The following is a 19,791-nucleotide window of genomic DNA, read 5'->3' as shown; positions in this document are numbered from 1 at the left end:
GGCGGCGACGTGTCAGAGAGATTGTTACGGTCTACGATGCTTTGATATGTATAAAAGTCATTTCGCGTGCATAAGAATGGCCACGAGTTTTTGCGCACATGTGCATTTAATAGGATTGCGCATCGTCTAGATTTTGATGAATTTTTAAGCGGTTACTTACTACATTGTAGTAAATACATTAGTTCAGAGTTCAGGTTACGTACAGCAACTTTATATGTGCTCTTCGTACCTACTCGTACGTAATTTGCAATGAAACCTTTTTTACACGACTGCCCAAAAAAGGAGTGTATTGTTTTTTGTGTTTGTATCGGTATATCAACATTCGTTAGAATGGTTTCGTTGCTGCATTCATATCAATAGGAATCTAATTTATTAGAATTGTTAAAAACTATATCAACGAAATTTACACATATTATAGGTACGCGTTGCGGTGCATGTGTTCGCGGGTAGGGAATGCAATCTCGCATCAAGATCGGTGATTCGCCTGATTCGAGATCTCGCACGAAAAATCTGAATCGAGATTGGGTGATTCGAGATCTCGACCAAGCCAAACCGGCCAAGTGCGAGTCGGACTCGCGTTCCAAGGGTTCCGTACATTACACAATTTAAACAATGTATTTTTTATGTGAAACTTGAGTGAAATGTCTTAAAAACCCGTAGGGGTCGGATCAAAAACTAAGTAACTAAACCAGATTCACGCTTGACTGCACATTTCTAATAGGTTTTCCTGTAATCTAATAGGTAAAGATCTATTTTGTGAATTTTTTTCAAAATTTTAGGGGGAATGGTCGTTTTTTGCCTATTTTCTTGAATAACTTCTAAATTGTTTATCCTTAAATTATAAAAAAAATATATTTGAGATTCTCACAATGAGCTCTTTCATTTGATATGTAACACGATATAGTTTAAAAACTTTATTTTTTTATTTTCGCATTTACCCCCCAAAAGTGGCCCCCATGTTTAAAATTCATTTGTTTACGTTACATATTCGTCTTTGGCTCACAAACGTACATATATGTACCAAATTTCAACTTAATTGCTCCAGTAGTTTCGGAGAAAATTGGCTGTGACAGACGGATAGACAGACAGACAGACAGACGCACGAGTGATCCTATAGGGGTTCCGTTTTTTCCTTTTGAGGTACGGAACCCTAAAAATGTGTTATTATGATCAGGAATCTCTAAGAATTCCGTATATACTACTTAATTAGTGTATGTCATGTCATGTTATATTTTGAAAATGAAAACAACGAATTAAATCAACATTTAACAAAAAAAATAACTTTTATTAAAAATAACAAACAAGTATATACTTAGCTCTAATTTGCATGTACCTATGTACGAAAAAGTGGGTGGTAATAATAATTTTTAATTGTGGGTACGCTAAGTTCGCCCGATTCTTCCGCACAAGTTGAGTTAAAGCCGGCCACACACAATAGCACCGACTGAAGAACATGAGTCTAAGGTCAAAATGATTACTCAAAACAAAGTAATTCACTTTCAATCTCGTTCGAGATCTCGAAAATATTATTCGAGATCTCGACCGAGATTGCCAAAACCAAGATAACCTGTCAACGAGATGACTCTAAAATTCCTGCGAGATCTCGCGAGATCGAGATTGCATTCCCTAATCGCGGGCCATAGTTTTGGAAAGATTTAGACACAATACAAACACAGATGATAGTTGGTTTATAATAGACCATATAGACATTAATGATTCTCACAAATTAAACATGAAACAATTAAAAGAGAACAAATTAAAAAGTGAAACCTAATTGAAGATGTTGTGCAATAAAAATAAAACATTACTAAAATATAACACTAGTTAAATCACCTAATCTGACATGTTTTCAGTTTCACGCCGGTGTTCGCGAAATAGCTTTAGGACGACACCAGGCGTTCAATTAAGTTTGCAGCAACTAACTGTAGTCTCAAAATCGTCTCCCACGATATGAGAGGCGTATAAATTTCATAATGAAGCGGTCTCGGTTCTCATGGTAACGCGACACGCGTGATTCGCTCTATCGCTTTCCTCATCCAAAATATTTTATTTTTCCCCGACCAGCGACAAATGGACTAAAGCTCTGGCTTGGCTATTTACAAGTAAAACGGCTTGATTAATTTTAATAATTTTAAAATGAATATGCCGTTTTGTAGTAGCTTGCCATTTGCTACAAACATGTAAGTAAATATACCATGCGTACATCAGATACGCAGGAGTATACGTTGACTTACAAGTACTTAAATTCCTTTATCGCAGGAAGAAACTTCTCAAACTGGCCAATTACGTGACCGATAGCAAACAATTACGACAATGTTACGCAAACCTACAAAATTCAATAAGGCTTATATTACTTATAATTTTTAACTTAATCAGTGTTTGTTCTAAAAACACTAGCGAGGAAGTTCGCTTAATAGACTTTAAAATTTTAACGATTGACTTTATATGTATAAGTACAGTCGCCATCAGATATATCGGAGCGGCCGAGGTGGTCAAAAATATCTGAACACGGACTCTAACGCCTTGACAATAGAGGCGTGTTCAGGTATTTGTGAGCGCCTTGGCCGCTCCGATATATCTGATGGCGACTGTACCATCTTAGCATGTTACGTTGCAGACAATGTTTACCTTCTGGGCCGTTATGAGCTGATGCACTTGATAGGTTAGTGATGGATATAACATATAACATTCCTAGTATCCAGTGCTAATCAATCCAACGATATATTAACCGGCCACTTTACCCTAGTCGGTAATGAGTTAATGACACTGCCGGCGAAGGTACTATAGTACATTATTGTCGAGGTTCGGAAGTAGCTACTTGCTGGCTGAGGATTCGTTTTAAACGGACGACCTTGGGAGTCCGTTTAATTGAATCCGAAGCCAGCAAGTAGCCTTCCAGCCGAGTCATATATAGTGCTTTTCTCAAAAATGGCGCAATGAATGCAAATATAATAGAAATATTTTACAGAAGCAACATTCTTATGTATATATTTTCACAGAAAAAAGTAAAAAGATTTGCTTTGCCGCCGTTTTATTTTTTTAATTAAAAATGGAAGTGTATTTTTCTGCTGAAAATACGCCAACCTATTTGAGACACCTAAATAGTCGCGGTACCAACATTATAATAATAAGTACTGATCATTTGTTTGGCTGTTTAATGGACCTATGCCTTCATTTGATATGGTCACTTCAACTTTTAAAAAGTTTGGAACTCGACAAATAATGGAATTTGTATGCAACATTGCAGTCCCGAAATCGAGACTGCAATGTTTTTAACTTTTTAATTTTTTGACTGGCCATAAACTACGCACTTCGCGACCTACTTTTTAACTGGCAACGTCGACTTTGTCGTCCATTTTTGAGAAAAGTATATTTCCATTGTGCAAATTTACCTTAGTTTGGGACTGGGGCCTATCTGTGACCATTGTACCTACAATTATATTATATTGATCATAATTTTATAAAAAAAATTATAAATGTTTGAATTACAGCTCAAGCTTGTTGAATGACCCATTACAGTGTTCGTGAATTTACTACGGGTCTCAATGCTTCCGCAAGTTCTTAGCCAGAGTAAAGAGTTAATAACTATGTCGTCAACGTAACCTACCCGATATCACCGACTCATAGCTATTTATTACAACCGTCATTTTGTGGTTTCTTCTCTTACCTTATAGATCGTATCAGTTTGTCGCAATTACATCATTAAAATTCTGATGTTGTATATTTTGGCCGTTGAGCGTGACATGGTGTCCTTTATGGGTCGTTTAGTCGGCTTGATACCTCGGTAACCTTCAAATACCTTTACATACACGTTTATAATACTAAGTAAATAAGTTATCAAACGGAATATTTGTGATTAAGTAGTAAAGGCTATTGAGATTACCAAGAAGGTTGGATTGCTATTATCCCGTTCCATCCTACACGGCAACTTAGCCAAAGGCGTTGTGTATAATTTGTTCAAGCACGCACACTTATATTTCATCGAAAATAGTTATTTACGATACAAGTGCGGAAAAGAGGAAATTCGAAACGAGTGGCGATAAATTAAAACACGACCGCAGGGAGTGTTTTAAATCGACACGAGTTGCGAATTACCTTTTCGCACGTGTATCGTACAACGTTTTACAGTACATATGGCCCGTTAAACTTTCGACATATGCACGAAAAGTGCTCATTCCTGCACTAGTGCGAAAAAGTAGCACCATTGTACTGTAAAAGTAGTTTTCGATTCAACTAGTAAGGTATGTTTGACCTTATTTTATTCGTCAAATGCCTGTGACACTACTACCCGTAAAATAAAAGGTTAAATGTAACATGTAAGTTCTAAATATCAAATATTTGTAGTATTGTTCACTTTGTGTTTTTATTAAAGTGGTTTGAATATGGAAGTATAACAATTAAGGCACTCGATTCCAACTTAGGCAATATACCTATTAAAATTTCACTGAAATATAAGTGGCCCGGTACATAAATATGTACTTTTATTAAATAATTTATTGTATCTAATCATCATTTATATCATTTATTGAATGCCAACCATGGTATTACAAGGTGTTTACATATAATAATAACATTATGGAGTACAGCATGGACCCTGCTAGAATCCATACTTTATAAAGTTTATTACCTACAGTCTCGGTCATAGTCATATCATAAGCAACATGTTATGTTTAGTTAGTTAAAAAGAGTTAATAGTATGTATAGTATATTTATAATCATTACTGTACCTATATATACGTACCTATTTGTCAACTACAAATAAATAGTGGTGACTAATAGTTGTCAGAAATGCCGACGACCCGCTCCCATTTGTAGAAGATAAGCTGCAGCAGTGGGAGGAGCGCTTCCCTGACCTCTGTAAACTTATAATTGGATGATAGTTCTAAATATTCATTCAATCTATTTGGCCGTCACATCTGCGCTGAGTTGGGAAGCGCTCCAATTGACAACATTTCAGATACCTAGGCTACCAAAATGAAATAGTTATTTGTAGAACCAAGCTAGAGAATAGTGTAAAGAGTGGAAACTACAGCTTTGCCTTAGTTACCATTTCCAGGCCTCTGCAATAATGTGTTATTATTTCCAAAGGAAAACCATAACCAGATTCATTTTTATTTAAAAACGATGATTAAAAATTATAAACGTTTTCAAAGTTACTTATAGTTACAGCGACAATAAACGATTATACGAGCGCGTGGCGTATAACGTAGTGATTAGTGATTACCACGAAAATGCCACTTAACTCTTAAGTACCGGTAAGAATTAATCAGCATTGTTAAGGTTAGCGTATTAAGGCCGGAATTCACTATGGGACAAGTGTTAGATGATGTCACGATTGACTATATGTTTTCCGAGTAAAGCTCGGTCTCCCAGATATTAAATAATTATCTTTGAGTTTTGCGTCAGCTTCTTTGCATTTTGAATATTGTTGTGCTTTGTGCTACAACCGTTCTAATGCTACCGCGTATTTCGTGATAATAGATAGGCATAGGTACGTGACAAGTCTAGCCAAGTCGCACGATTTCATGTGATGTCCTAGTGAGCTCACACACAACTATGTACAGCAGACTGGCAAGACAACACAAAAGGACTTATAAAGTGTGAGATGCATTTTTGCTTTGTCGATCTGACCTAATTCGCACAGGTTTAACTCTCACTTACCAAGCCTCATAACTTTATAAGATATAGCTGCAGTGGCCGTGTGTCCACAGAAATCGATTACCTTGGCGTCACCAATTTATTAGCTTTATCAGATTGGCTTATTCATCTTAGAAACACAGAAAACCACACTAAACTAATAGCTAGGTATTAGTAACTATACTATTGAATTATAATTGATCCACTGTTCATTTTTTTTTAAATTATACTCCGTTCTAACTGCTAATCGCTCTCAATAAAATAATAGAATTGCCACAAATAATATTGACACAGTTTGTCTCCAATGGATTGCCGGTTTACGCAACACATAGCACGCATCGTATGTCAGTGATGCAATGTGTGTACTCAGATGCACATTCCCATTGCCGCTGATACCACTCCCTAGTCAGCTTACAAGAGAAAGTGCACGAAATATTGAATATATTTGTAAAGAACCCTAGTCGGAAAACAATAATCTATCCGAATTATTCGATTGGATGGACATTTAGCCGGATTCGATCTATATAAGAAATTGCAATGGCCTGCAGTTCTCCGGATATCGGGTAGTTATCCAGATTTATGGGCTTCGACAGCCCTCACGGCCCCTAGGCATGACGCCTCGGGTGCATAATTACCCACTTTTCGAATGCGAATCCAAAGTCCCCCATATTCGAACGCGTTCATTAGATTGTTGGCACTCGCCCTTCGAATCACCCCAATCTATTATATAGCTGTCCGACTCCAAAAAATCCACACTAAGCACTTACAACTCAATTAACTTATTTATTTACGGGACATTTCTACAGTTCAACCTGTTTATCCAACATTTCGTTAGACAAGAACTTGGAATGAGAATGCAAGATCAAAAGCCAAGCGGCGAAATAACATTTCATACTTTCTACTTTTTAAACAAAGACACCTTGAATAATTAACAAAACAGCAAAACCATAAGAGTTGTCGTGTGAACGCGAGTAATATTTTACTAATTAAACTTAAGTATAATTATGTGTTTAAATAATATCTTACTCTCTAAGAAATTATTCGGGAGAAATTAAAGCAGTTCGGGAGATAGTGGTAATCTTGTTTGCGGTACGAGTAACAATGGGCTGTGGCTAGTCGGTGTCGCGGAGGCGCTTTGTGACTGGAGAGTTTACTTTCTACAATACCTACACAGTCATTCACAGGCGCGGCACGTGTTGACGTCTTCACCTGACTAACGGAGCCTCGAGCGCCGGGCCAGTCCTCTAGTCCCGGAATACAACTGTTTGTTGTTACTTTATAAATTTGATTCTATAACTTTTTTTATCGCTTACGCTTAACTAAGACGGTTCGTGAGAATTAATTATGGTTAACCATGGTGTGGTGGAAATTTTGTAGTGTGCGACTGATTAGGGCTTTGCTCAGAAAGTAAAAATAGATTAGATACCTACTTGAACAATATGACTAAGTAATATGAGAAAAGAGAACCACAGCAAAACTATTACATGACCTGTCTCACTGTATAATTTATACCCATGAGGAGATAGATAGGCGAGTAGTTATGACTATGACTCTAAAATTAATAAAGGACATGGACGTATTTTAATAAAGAGCATATCTAAACCGGAAATACGGAGCCACTTGCTATTGTAAGCATCAATGACGTTTTATTGTATATTTTTTGTCACAGTACAACCCATGTACAACCCCTAAGAATGAGTCACTCATCGTCCATTGACAACTGACTTACTTACGTACATTTGGAGAAATGAGACGTTCATAGAAGCCAATTACCACTAAATTGCATTTTTTGGAGAAAAGAGACGTTCATAGAAGCCAATTACCACTAAATTGCATTTTTTTGGAGAAAAGACACGTTCATAGAAGCCATTACCACCAAATTGCATTTTTGTTTAAGACTATCCTATAGGTTTGCACATTACCCTACAGCCCCTACAGGCCTACAGGTATTGACCAAAAAACAAGACAAAATTGCTCCTGTTAGTCCTGTTTCCCTAGCGGATATGCTTGATGCCCCAACAATTCATTTGTTTAAATAATAATGGTGTTACCGGTAGTACATATAAATAAAAACAATGTAAACACAAAAAAACTGTTAAGTCAAATCGCTGACACAACAATCGTGTTACACACCCTGTCGTGTCGCGGCGCGATGCTATTCGCATACTAATGTCAGCGACTAAATTCAATTTCTTCTCGCGACCAGCCCCGATCGTGCGAGAGACGGACGTGACCAAACCAGACCTAACTTTCTGGTACACAATACTGGGAACATGACATGACATTACGACTCCACGAATGTCGTGTCTTGAATGTGCTTAGGTGAGAGCCTCAACATTTACGCCTCATTCAAATATACGAATATAAATAACAGCTTTTTCGACGGTCGTTAATACTTCTATAGTAAATTCGATCCCCTTTTCCATCCCCTTCAGGGATGGTATCAAAACTGGCCTACTTAATTGTTAAAGTGTAAATTCGGAGGTCGAGGACATGGGGGGGGGGTGCGCCGCGCCCTTACGTAGGTACAAAATGACACTTCTTACACAATTTGATGTATTTTAATCATAACTATGCCCGACCGTTTGATTTTTTTCGATAATACATCAAATTGTGTAAAAATACTTTCATTAATATACGGAGGAAAATGGGAAATACGTTTGTATGGAAAACCAGTTTCAGCGGTCGTCCTCTTTCGTCTACATGTACGCGATACAATCGGTCATATTTTTAATTTTTCTTAGGTTCCTCGATACTTTTAAGCGTTGCCTTATAATTCTTCACGCAGCCACCGTATGGTATGGCCTACGACAAAACATTATCTTATCTGCCTCTCTGACGCTTGAATACCCAAAGGCGATAGAGATGCAGATAACTATTTTCGATTTTTCGATGTTGGTGGTAGGCCACCACCACATAAGTACCGCGATATAAACGGTCGCCAAGAGACTAGTGCAGTAAACGAGCTAGAATCTAACTCAACATTTGACGAAGACTGATTTTTGACAACTTTTACTTATAAATATTTCCTAAAGGTACAGGTGCGTAAAGGGGCCCACTGACTATCAGTCCGCCGGACGATATCGGCCTGTCAGATAGAATAAAAATTTGACAGTTCCGAACAACTGACAGGCCGATATCGTCCGGCAGACTGATAGTCAGTGGGCCCCGTAAGTGTGAATGTTTGTTTCTTAGACACGCAAAAATGGCTTATCTTATTTTTATAAGACTTTCTTTTAAGGACACAGTATTAAGATACCTACTTTAGAACCATTAAGCTCCAAGCAATTTTTGTAAATCATCTCAGTGTGTGTAGGCATGTGTCAATAGGTATAACGTTGATATGTATAATAATAGAACAACAATATATAATGTAATGTAAAGTTTCTTTTTAATCGGTGGTTTTAGGCTATACATCTTAAATACTTTTTCTGTAGTGAGGAAAAAGTGGGGATAGTTTATTTTGTATGTAAACTATGACAGTACAAGCACTACCAGCAGAATCGTTCAACATCCAGAGAATTCATCAATTCATGTCGTACTTAAATAGGTGCATACATAATTTCTTTATAGGAAGGAAGGAACGCTACGTCGTGTAAGTGAGTAATTAATTTGTGCCAGTAACAAGATGTGCCTAGGATAAACTGCAGCACAGCGAAATATCGATGGTATATTACTCCTCATCAACAAGTATATTACTTTATTACTAAACAGTTATTTCTACAATAAGTGTATGCGAAACAGTGCATTGACAGGTACCCCGTACCTACTATGAAAGAAACTATATAATATATGCAGCATCGACCCACATGGCTTGGTTTACAACTAGATGGCCATTGGTCCGTGGCAATGAATTATTAGTTCCAGTAGGTACCTGGGTATAATTTGTATGCAAAATTGCAATATGATTGCTATTCACAGTCAGCTAATTTTATTATTTAGGTGCATACTTGCACTACAACATAATTATTAGGTTGAGGTCGCTGATGTCATAATCATAAGTAGGTACATGAATAAGTGTTGACAAAACAAAGTAATAACTAATAACGTTGATCACGACATAAATTTATTATCATTTCTCATGCTCTGAAAGAGTCATTGTTGTTCTAAAAACTGTGCGGAAAGTGATACGTTTCTGCACTAGGTTTATGAATTTTTTTTACGATTAGGAATTGAAATTTGGTTTTAAATGGATTTGTTATACAATTGCCATTCTGATAATTAACTCCCCATTCCATAACGATACTTTTGGTTAATTGAAAGTAAACTCAAGAAATGCTATAAAAATTATACTTAGTCATGTTTTAAAAAAAACACATGTATTTTACTTTCCTCGTATTCGCAATGAAAAGTCGTGTTTAACTCGGGGTTAACAATCTACTATTCACTGATCCATTGGAATTCCTGTTAGGTTAGAAATTCTATACCAGTGGGGCATGCTCAAGACGTAGAAAGATGGCATTGGCAACAAGACCTTATAAGGTTTACTTATGAAACCTGTACAGTATCTAGAAGTACCTAGATAAACTGACTGAGATAAATTTCTATACACTAATTTCGTAATGTATCATTTCGCTCTAAAAAATAATTTTCGATAGAGGAACTGCGGAGTACCTACTGATGTGACAAACATTAAAAACATAATTGAGAGCATCTTCTTAAAAACAAGGTAGGCGCGTTTTATTGCACATGTGACTTTCCATCAGAGAAGAGCCGTTATGCTACATGTGCATTATATATATATGGTTTCGCAGATCTGAGAATGGGTTGTTAGTTGATTGCGATTAAATAATCTGCCTGTCTAATTCGAATTCGAACCATTTTTTGTATCATCGACGCCCTAATGCCTCAGTCACGCAACACATTTGGCCAAAACCGTTACACTAGCCAGTTTCAAGCCATATAAAGCTATATCTGATTATCATTCATATTGAGATGAACTTTTAGATATCATATCAGCTTGCGATGCCTTTTTTGGCCCATTACTGTTACGTATATATATCAAGACGTCGAACTCATATTATGAATAAGATAAATTACGACGCCTGTCCTTAGTAGATTCCTGTTCTCTTTTCGTTAAAAAAAGTTATCTACAGCGATTAAAAGAAGGTCAGTCGGGAAAAGTACGTCTATTCTATAGAGACAACTGAACCTACCCTACCCTATCTACATCTGTATATGTAGCCGTGAATTAAGGGATAGAGGCTCTTTCACTGTAACCGCACTTTTACTGGAATCGAAGCAAATATATAAAGATAAAATAATATCCCACTAAAAACATTTCACAATTTGGGGGGCACAGGGGATTGTAAAACGTTACTTGTTTTTTTATTCAATAAAATACATACATACATGTAATCACGCCTATTTCCCGGAGGGGTATGCAGAGACCACGGATTTCCACTTGCTACGATCCTGACATCTCTTTCGCTTCCTTCACTTTCATGCTATAACTTTCCTCATACACGCTCGCTCATTTCTTCAATTTTATGATTATACTTTGCTGAACATAATTCTGACTTTTAGGTAAAAATGGTCACTTGGGTGTTACGTAACTTTTCGATGGGGGGGGGGGGGGGTACACGAAAACATTACGGCGCCTTTCCTTGGGGAGGGGGAGGGGGGGTCAAAAATCTTCGAAAATTGCGTTAAGTAATATTTGAACGCCCCCAAATGATGCACAGACGAGACCATAATGGCCCGCACTGTCAAAAAGTTATCAGATCTCATGTAGAGCCACGGTTCTAACTCTACACCCCCTAACTCTACAGTCTACAAGCCTCAACTTCACAAACTCTACACCTTAGTCAAAATATGTGGCTTGGCCGTTTCGTTACTACAACTATTGTATAATAACAGAAAAGTATTGAACAGAGAATATTTTCTTTCACCTGCCCATGTGACGGTAGGATTTTGGAATTCAGGAAGTACCCTAAGAATTTTGATGATCATATCATCAGTGAGTGAGTGAGTCAGTGACGAAATTGGTTTTTTTTAGATATCAATAAAATTTAAATCATAAGAGCTATGCAATTAAAACTTTATATGTTTAATAAGTCCACTATTGACATCAGATCATACCCCGAGAATTTTGTTTATCTAGTATAATCCAAACACAAGTTAAAAGGGTTCAAATAAACGACGAAGCGCCTCGAGAAAAGGTAGGTAGTGCTCTTGCGCTCCGCTTGGCTCGTCTTGACGGGGGCAACATCATTACATCATTATGAAAGAGTAATGATTCGGGTAGTCAAGAGTAGGTAATTAGAAAGCAAGTGGCTGAGTCCTAGCGTGGTGGACCGAAACCCGATAGAAAACCACAACGCTGCTACACGTATAGTTTTCACTGCAAGTGCCCTACTTACTACACAGCGCGAATGCATGACCATCAGGTCTCTTGACGATAACCTGCCCATTGTTAATATGTTCAAGTATTCAATATTCATAATCATAATTTCATTTTGCCCGCAATAATATTCCGTTCCAGGTAAATTATCATTCACCTTTAGGTTTGTAACTTCGACGATTCCGGGCTGGTTTCGGTAGTTATTTTGTAATAATGCTCGCATTAGCAATTTTTCTTAACATGAGAATTGCAAGCAGCCAAATACAGAAAAATATTAAACGGGAGCTGCTCGTAGTTTGTTCGTAGTAAAGCCCATCACAGACGGAGCGATAATATATCGGCAGATATCAACAGATACGGCATCTGCCGATATCTTTTACGTACTATTTGACAGAGCCCACACACGAAGCTATTTTGGTATCTGCCGATATCTTATCCCAAGGCATCTGCCTTGCGATTGGCCTTGAGATTGAGATGTATCGGTCGGTTTATTTCGTCTCTCTCACAATGTAGGTGCTAGACAGAGAGCGATATATATATTGGTATCGTTGCGTGTGTGGTGCTCAAGGATACTCGCAGATATCTGTCGGTATCTGCCGATATCGGCCGATATATTTATATTATCGCTCCGTCTGTGACGAGCTTAAGTAAGAAAGTTATTACAAGCTTTTTATTAACTTGCAATGTACCTATATATGTATATATGTATGTATGTAACTATAGGTATGTTTGTACGGATCAAATTTTGCAAGTTGTCTCGATGAGTATTAGTTACCTGTGGAAAGAAAAGTACAGTCAGCGATAAAAGCTTGTAACAAAAATGAAATTTTTGACAAAAACTTCAATCAGTTTCATAGAAATATTATATTGTCCGTTACTTTTCATTTGTAACTATTTAGTGCGGAATTATGTCGCGAGTGGCAATGATTCCAATAATTTGTGTATATTATTATGTGATTACATGTTGTAAGACGTAAGACTTTGTAAGTAGCGTGCGTCGGACCGAAGCCGAAGGTAATTAGTTACAACTACAAGTTGAGCCGAATAAGCAATGCAGCCTGAAGCTTATCTATGAACATATTGGACAAGTCGTGTGAACTCAGAGTATGTTAACGTGTCGTTTGATTAATATGAGATACTTGTCTAATAAGATTTTTTTGAAGGCGTTTTTAGGGTTCCGTACCAAAAAGGTACAAAAGGAACCCTAAAGCTACGATTCTGTCCGTCCGTCCGTCCATCCGTCCGTCCGTCCGTCTGTCTGTCAGTCACATCTCTAAATATCTCGAGTACTACTAAAGCTATCAATTTGAAATTTAGAATAGTCATGAACAACGCTAACCCAGACACATTGTGTTTTTTTTTTTCATTAAATATGAAAAATGCCCCATATGAATAGAGGGCAAAATTGCAGTCTAGTTACTAGGTCAAGTGGGGTATCGTTTGAAAGAGCTTAAATTGTACATTTCAAAACTTTTTTATTATAGTGAAAAAACTATTTATGAAGGAAAATGTTACAATGGTGAAAAATCATGAAATGAGTTACTGCGAAAGGCGCAACAAATTCCGTGAGTGAGGATGACCACCCATTAATCAGCACGACATTTACAGCACACTCACTCGCCGCACCTCCAAAACCGTAAGACCTTGGTCCCCCTCCCCCGTCAACGCCGTATACGCTGCGTATCTACAGCGTCAAATTCTATAGAATCTCGGTGTAATCACGTATGTATAATGTTCAAATATAGATCGCCATTGGTATACCAAGCTTTACCGATGTGTAATGCTGACTATACTATCTGTCTGACTCCTCTATTCCTTTGACGACCTGTCTGGCTTAGTGGGTACCCTGTACCCTGCCTATGAAGCCGACGGTCCCGGGTTCAAATCCTTGGAAGGGAATTTATTTGAATGGGTGTTCTGCCCATTCGCCGAAGTTTTATTGTTCGAATTTCACTTGCCAACCAAGTTTTCATAGATGGATTTACTTTGGCAACTAACATTCGGCAAATTTTCATTATGACAACGTTTTACTTGGTAGAATTATTGTTAGGTAGATTATTATGACATTTAAAAAAATACACCATTTGGAATACATTTCTCAAATCATTCATTTGGCTAAATATTTATTAATACGATAACGTCTAGTCTAGTAAAATGACATAGTTATGATAGGTGCGACGACGAGCGAAGCGAGGAGGAGCGTGTTAGGTGAACTGCGACCAGAGCCGATTTTTTTTTTTGCATCGAACGATGTTAAAATACGAATTTAAACTATCTGAGGGCACGGTAGTGCCCCCGCCAAGACGAGCAAAGCGAAGCTCAAGCGCTTTTCTCGAAGCACTTCGTCGTTTTTTTGAACTCTCATAACTTGGGTTTGGATTACATCATTTTCATCGAAACTGAAGTCCTATGAAGCTGAATTTTGGTGGTTACACTGTAAGTTTATATTGAAATATATACATGGAATTAAATGAAATGAAACACAACACAAGCCTTATTGAGCTTACTGTGGAATACTATAATATTTATTTATTTTGTTTACATATTTATTTATTTATTTATTCCTAGTAAATTGCAACATCAAACTAATATTCGTAAGTCGAAATCAAAAGTTGGATCCTTCATTTCCTTTTAATTTTGCATCCGATAAAGGGACTACAACTTTGTTTAGTCGACAAAAATCGCTACGTAATACGTCTGCATTTTACTTCGTGGTAGGTAAACGAGTAAATATTTCAGGGGTTATGGAACTCAAACCATCAAGAGGTCGCTTACATTTGCTACAGCTGCTAGGAATGGCACCTCAAATATATAATAAAATTCCAAACACCATAAAAGAATTAAATACTGTACATTTTAAGAAGACTTTAAAATCACTGCTAATCAAGAAATGTTACTATAGTGTACAGCAGTTCTTGAATGATAATAATTTATAGCTCGTTTTTCTATTTTTGTAAATTTTTGGTAGTTTTCTGTGAAAATTTCATTGTTGACATTCTTTAATATTTATTGTTTTTTTTATTATTATTGTGAATTATCTTTCTGTTCTTATTTATTATTTTTGTAATTGATTCGATTATTGAAGCATGAATACCTTAGACTGGCGCATGTTTAACTTAGTTTATATAGGCAAAGAGGATATAATAAGATAGAGCGGTACTGTCATAGTAAATTTTGTAACCACTAAATTCACTGCCATCTATCGACATACTTTAAAACTAAAAATGAAGATTTATAAAAATACGTTAAAATGTATTTAAATATAGATAAATGACTTTTTAATTTGCACAAATTATTTTTATATGATTTTGACCCATGTTCTTTAACGGATATGCGTTAAAATTATAAATAACAAACGAAACCGTCAACGCCCTCTATACGAGAGTAGGCCAAAGCTAGTGACGCCATCTGAACAAGAATCAAATTTTCGTGATTTTCGAGGCACGTTTTTTCCTTAGACTGTATCCATCTATTACGGAGTTATATCTATAGGTAAACAAATTCGTACGCCTAGCGGCAAAACATAGCGTTCGCAATATGCTCTAACTATAAGACCAATACAATGTACCTATGTTGTAACGAATAAATGCATTCTGATTCTGATTCTACACTGAGTGAATAAGCGCCGGCAACGTGCAACCCGCGTCCAATTTAGGGGACACAATTAGCCACACTTTTAATGTAGGTACTTACGCCAATTTTGTCTTTGCTTATTAGATAGAATTGACAGCCGTAGGTATATAAAACTATGAAAACGGATTATATCGCGTATATTGAATTTATAATACATCCCGACGTTTCGAACTCTTTACAGCGTTCGTGGTCAGTCACCCGTTGACCACGAACGCTGTAAAGAGTTCGAAACGTCGGGATGTATTATAAATTCAATATACGCGATATAATCCGTTTTCATAGTTTTATTTCATGAGTAACTATCGCGGTAACCGAAGACAATATTAGCCGTAGGTATATGTTTATATAATTAAGTACTTATTATATAGGTAGATCTGAGACATTGGTACAAGTTAGAAGTAATGAGTACAGCAATTATCTTTATGAATGATCTGCTTGAATATTTTTTTTATTATATATAACAACAGGTCTCAATGGATTTTGAAACACGGCTTTAAGACATCGTGTTCTGACGCCTGGCATACAAAAAGTTAAGGCAAGAGGCTATCTAGCGATTCTAGCGGTAGTAAAGATATTTAGCTCATAAAATGGATGAACCCGGTAATGTTTAAATCAAGGGAAACGTTTGCGATTATCGATCAACACGATAAAAATGTCTGATAGTTGGTGGGGCGCCATCGCCAGCGTGCAACATCGAACCGAGCACTGTTGTGCCATTTGACAATTAGACCAATAACGCCTGCGGGCCTACAAATCAAATTCAAATCATAAATTGCCATGAACGAGTGTGCCTGTTATCGCTGCCCAAATTGACCTAATAATTAAATTATAAGTTTTATTGTTAGATACCTACATGTAATTTTCTTATTAACGGCTTATTTATTATTATCCAAGAAACCTATGTGACTAAATAATGCGTATATCTCTGGTATATATTATTCAGTGGAGACTAGTTATTTTGGTGACAATGCGACAATACGGATTGAGTCCACTCAGTCAGTCAGCACATTAGATTAGTCTTACTGATCTTGTAGCTATAGAATGGCAACAAGGAAAGTATACCGAGCGTTTACGTTTAATAAAATTTGCAAATATATGATATGAGTAATTAAGAAAATCTATTAATTCAATTTCTTTTTACTAATGTAGAAATTAAGTGATCGTTGTTTGGTTACATATTTGAATGACACCAAGACCCTTGATTAGATAGGTATGTACTATGTACTCATAAAAAATGATACTAATAACCCATTAGGATACCTACTTCGGTTGGGTTGTACCCATCAATGCTATTCCTTTTGTTAATGATTTAGAACATAACACCTTATTTTGAAAACGTTCTAAAGAATGTGACCTTTAGCTCTCGCTTGCTCGCCTCACCTACATCTCACTCATTGAGCACTTACGTAAACAGCTCCAAATAGCACGCCGGCCAATGTAACGTTCAAAATAGAAATTGCACAAATGCGAGTCCCGTGTAAAATATCCTGCAACCCTGAAGACGCACAGGGGTTGCCACATTAAGGTTATAAAAGATAAATAGTTATTGTAACCTGGAGGAACGACTTTAGTGAGATAAAAAAGGAGGATAAATGCATGGTAACCTACTGTATTGCCTAGTTTTGTTAAAGTCTTTAAGCCAAATCTCATAGAAAAAGGGGCAAGCTATGGCGCCATCTATGCAAACCTTTGACCGTTGCCAACCCGGTTCCTAAAAGTGTTCGGTAAAAGAAAGCTACCAAATGTTAGACCTATAGTTTAGGTACTTACTCTCTTCAGTATTTTATTTGGTGGTGCTGGGATTAAAAGTAAAAAATAATGATAAACGACTTACCGCATCTGTCTAACCAGCCCTCGGCTCTGCAGGGGAACGGGATCAGCACCCGCTGATCATCTGCCCTCATCTTGCCACTGTCACTTTGCGTCAACAATATGTCACTTCACATTACACTGTTTGTGGCTTGAATGCGTGTCGTTCAGGCCAAAATTGTTTAAAAGAATTACACTGTTTGCTATTTGTCGCTTGTCGACCGGCGCGCGCGTCGCACTGGGTTCTCGGTTCTCGATCGCCACACCTAACTTTCACCTGCCGATAAAAAACGACTATGATAATCACAGATAAATAGCAACGATTGAATTTTAACTAGTGATGCTAAAATTGCCCGTCATATAGATAAGTAAGTGGTTTCATGAGAGCGTGACAATATTTTTCACACAGTTTGACCCGTAGGTATGTTTTGTTCATAACAAATTTTTCATGTGTGTGGTTGTCTAAATTTAACCGTTGTCGAAAAAATGCAAAAAGATGAATAAAACTTAGGGGTCAGCCGATGGCCTTGGGTTCGAATCCCGGTAAGGGCATTTATTTGTGTATATATCGTTGTCTAAAGTACCCATAACACAAGCCTCCTTGGGCTTACCGTAGGACTTAGTCAATCTGTGTAAGAATGTCCTATAATATTTATTTATTTAATTACATCACACGTTTAGGGGGTGGGAGAGGGTCAAGGAAATTGTGACATGTGACAAGGGGGAGGGGGTCACAAACTTTGTGACGTCACTAACTTCATCAGTAACCGAAAATTTATTTTTCCCCTCACTAGCTCGGAAAGCCGTCTTTTATCCTTTAAAACAAGCGGGGAAAAACGCAATTTATCCACTAGTGGGAAAAGTAATTTGACCTTGGATGGAGCGTGTTTAAGTAACTTTTGACAGACAACCAAACGTAAAAGGCTCATAATAATGGTTCGTTCGATGTTAATTATCATTAAATAAATGGTTTGAGAATTTAATAAAAAGTACAAAATTTAGCTTTATTTAATGATTTTAAGTCATAACCCGTAAATTCCATAAGAAACATTTGTTTTTTTTTAAATGATGTTGAATGTAATTCTGAACGCACAAGTTGAGTCGATGCAATTTCAAAACGCATCGTCAGAAATGTCAACATTGTCAACAAAAATTTTCTCACCGGCTCCGACACGTAAAAATACACAACTTCCAGTTTTCTGTTATAATATCGTATTATCGTAAAAAAACCGGTAAAGTGCGAGTCGGACTCGCGCACCGAGGGTTCCGTACTTTTTAGTATTTAAAGAAAATACATCATCTGTGAAAATTTCAACTGTCTAGCTATCACGGTTCATGAGCTACAGCCTGGTGACAGACAGACAGACGAACATACAGACGGACAAACGGACAGCGGAGTCTTAGTAATAGGGTCCCGTTTTTACCCTTTGGGTACGGAACCCTAAAAATGAGTGATTCCAGTGATGAAGATGATCTAACGCCTGTGGATATTGCACTTTCCTCGCTATAGTGAGGGTAAAACTGAGAAAAGTATTGTGTTACACACGGGTGCAAATGTATTTTACTTCTCGTGTGTTGAAACACTCGCTACGCTCAGGATTCTATTTTAGAACCACTCGTTTCGCTCGTGGTTCAACTATAGGCACCTTTCGCTTGTTCGTGTTTCAATTCCACACTCTCGGGTAAAATACAGCTTTGCACCCTTGTATAACAAATAACTATAAATTATTTCATTTTCTGTACAGTTAAGTAACAATTTTCTGGAACGATAATCGTTTTTATTCGTTTTTTTTCTAATCAGTTTTGTTATAATTTTTTTTATATTTCTTTTGTCAAAAATATTTTTATACAATTTTAATAATATATATACTTAAATAATATAATAATAATATATAATATATAATAGTATATAATATATATACTATTCGATTTGCCGTTTTCGTTGAAAAAATGTGACGTCACACCGGGGGGAGGGGTTTGCCAAATGTGACCAAGTGTGACCAGAGGGGGAGGGTTAAAAAAACCTAGAAATTCGCGTGATGTAAAGCCTGACCAAGAATATATAATCAAGCGCCATGTTGCGGAATTTCATTGCACTAAATTTTTCATACTAAACTGAACTGTCACCACATACATGAGAATAACAGCGCCCTCTTGACAATGATCATATATTTCTGGTCGGGCTTTACCTAATTAATGGATGACCCCTTAGGTAATAAGGAACCTTATCATAAACATCATAATACAAAAGGTTAAGAAGTAGTTACCTATGTAATTCTATATCTACATTTGAGTTCATTATCATTATTATCAAACCAACATAACGCTTCACGATGGGTAAGTAAGTGTTGTATAGGTAGGTAGGTATC

General features: G+C 36.9%; 1 protein-coding gene across 1 annotated transcript in view; it reads right to left on the bottom strand.

Annotated features, from left to right (window-relative positions):
- The window catches only part of LOC134754770 (ras GTPase-activating protein raskol), a 238,952-nt gene extending 221,300 nt beyond the window's left edge, over positions 1 to 17,652 (bottom strand). Inside the window, exon 1 of the mRNA XM_063691124.1 lies at positions 17,448 to 17,652. Coding sequence (XP_063547194.1) covers positions 17,448 to 17,517 — 70 coding nt within the window. The 5' untranslated portion in view covers positions 17,518 to 17,652. The remainder of the gene's footprint in view (positions 1 to 17,447) is intronic.
- Between the last annotated feature and the right edge of the window lie 2,139 nt (positions 17,653 to 19,791).

The sequence above is a fragment of the Cydia strobilella genome, chromosome Z (assembly GCF_947568885.1).
Source record: "Cydia strobilella chromosome Z, ilCydStro3.1, whole genome shotgun sequence".
Classification (NCBI taxonomy): Eukaryota; Metazoa; Arthropoda; class Insecta; order Lepidoptera; family Tortricidae; genus Cydia; species Cydia strobilella.
The sequence above is the reverse complement of the archived record's forward strand: the minus strand, read 5'-3'. Positions and strand labels throughout refer to the sequence as shown.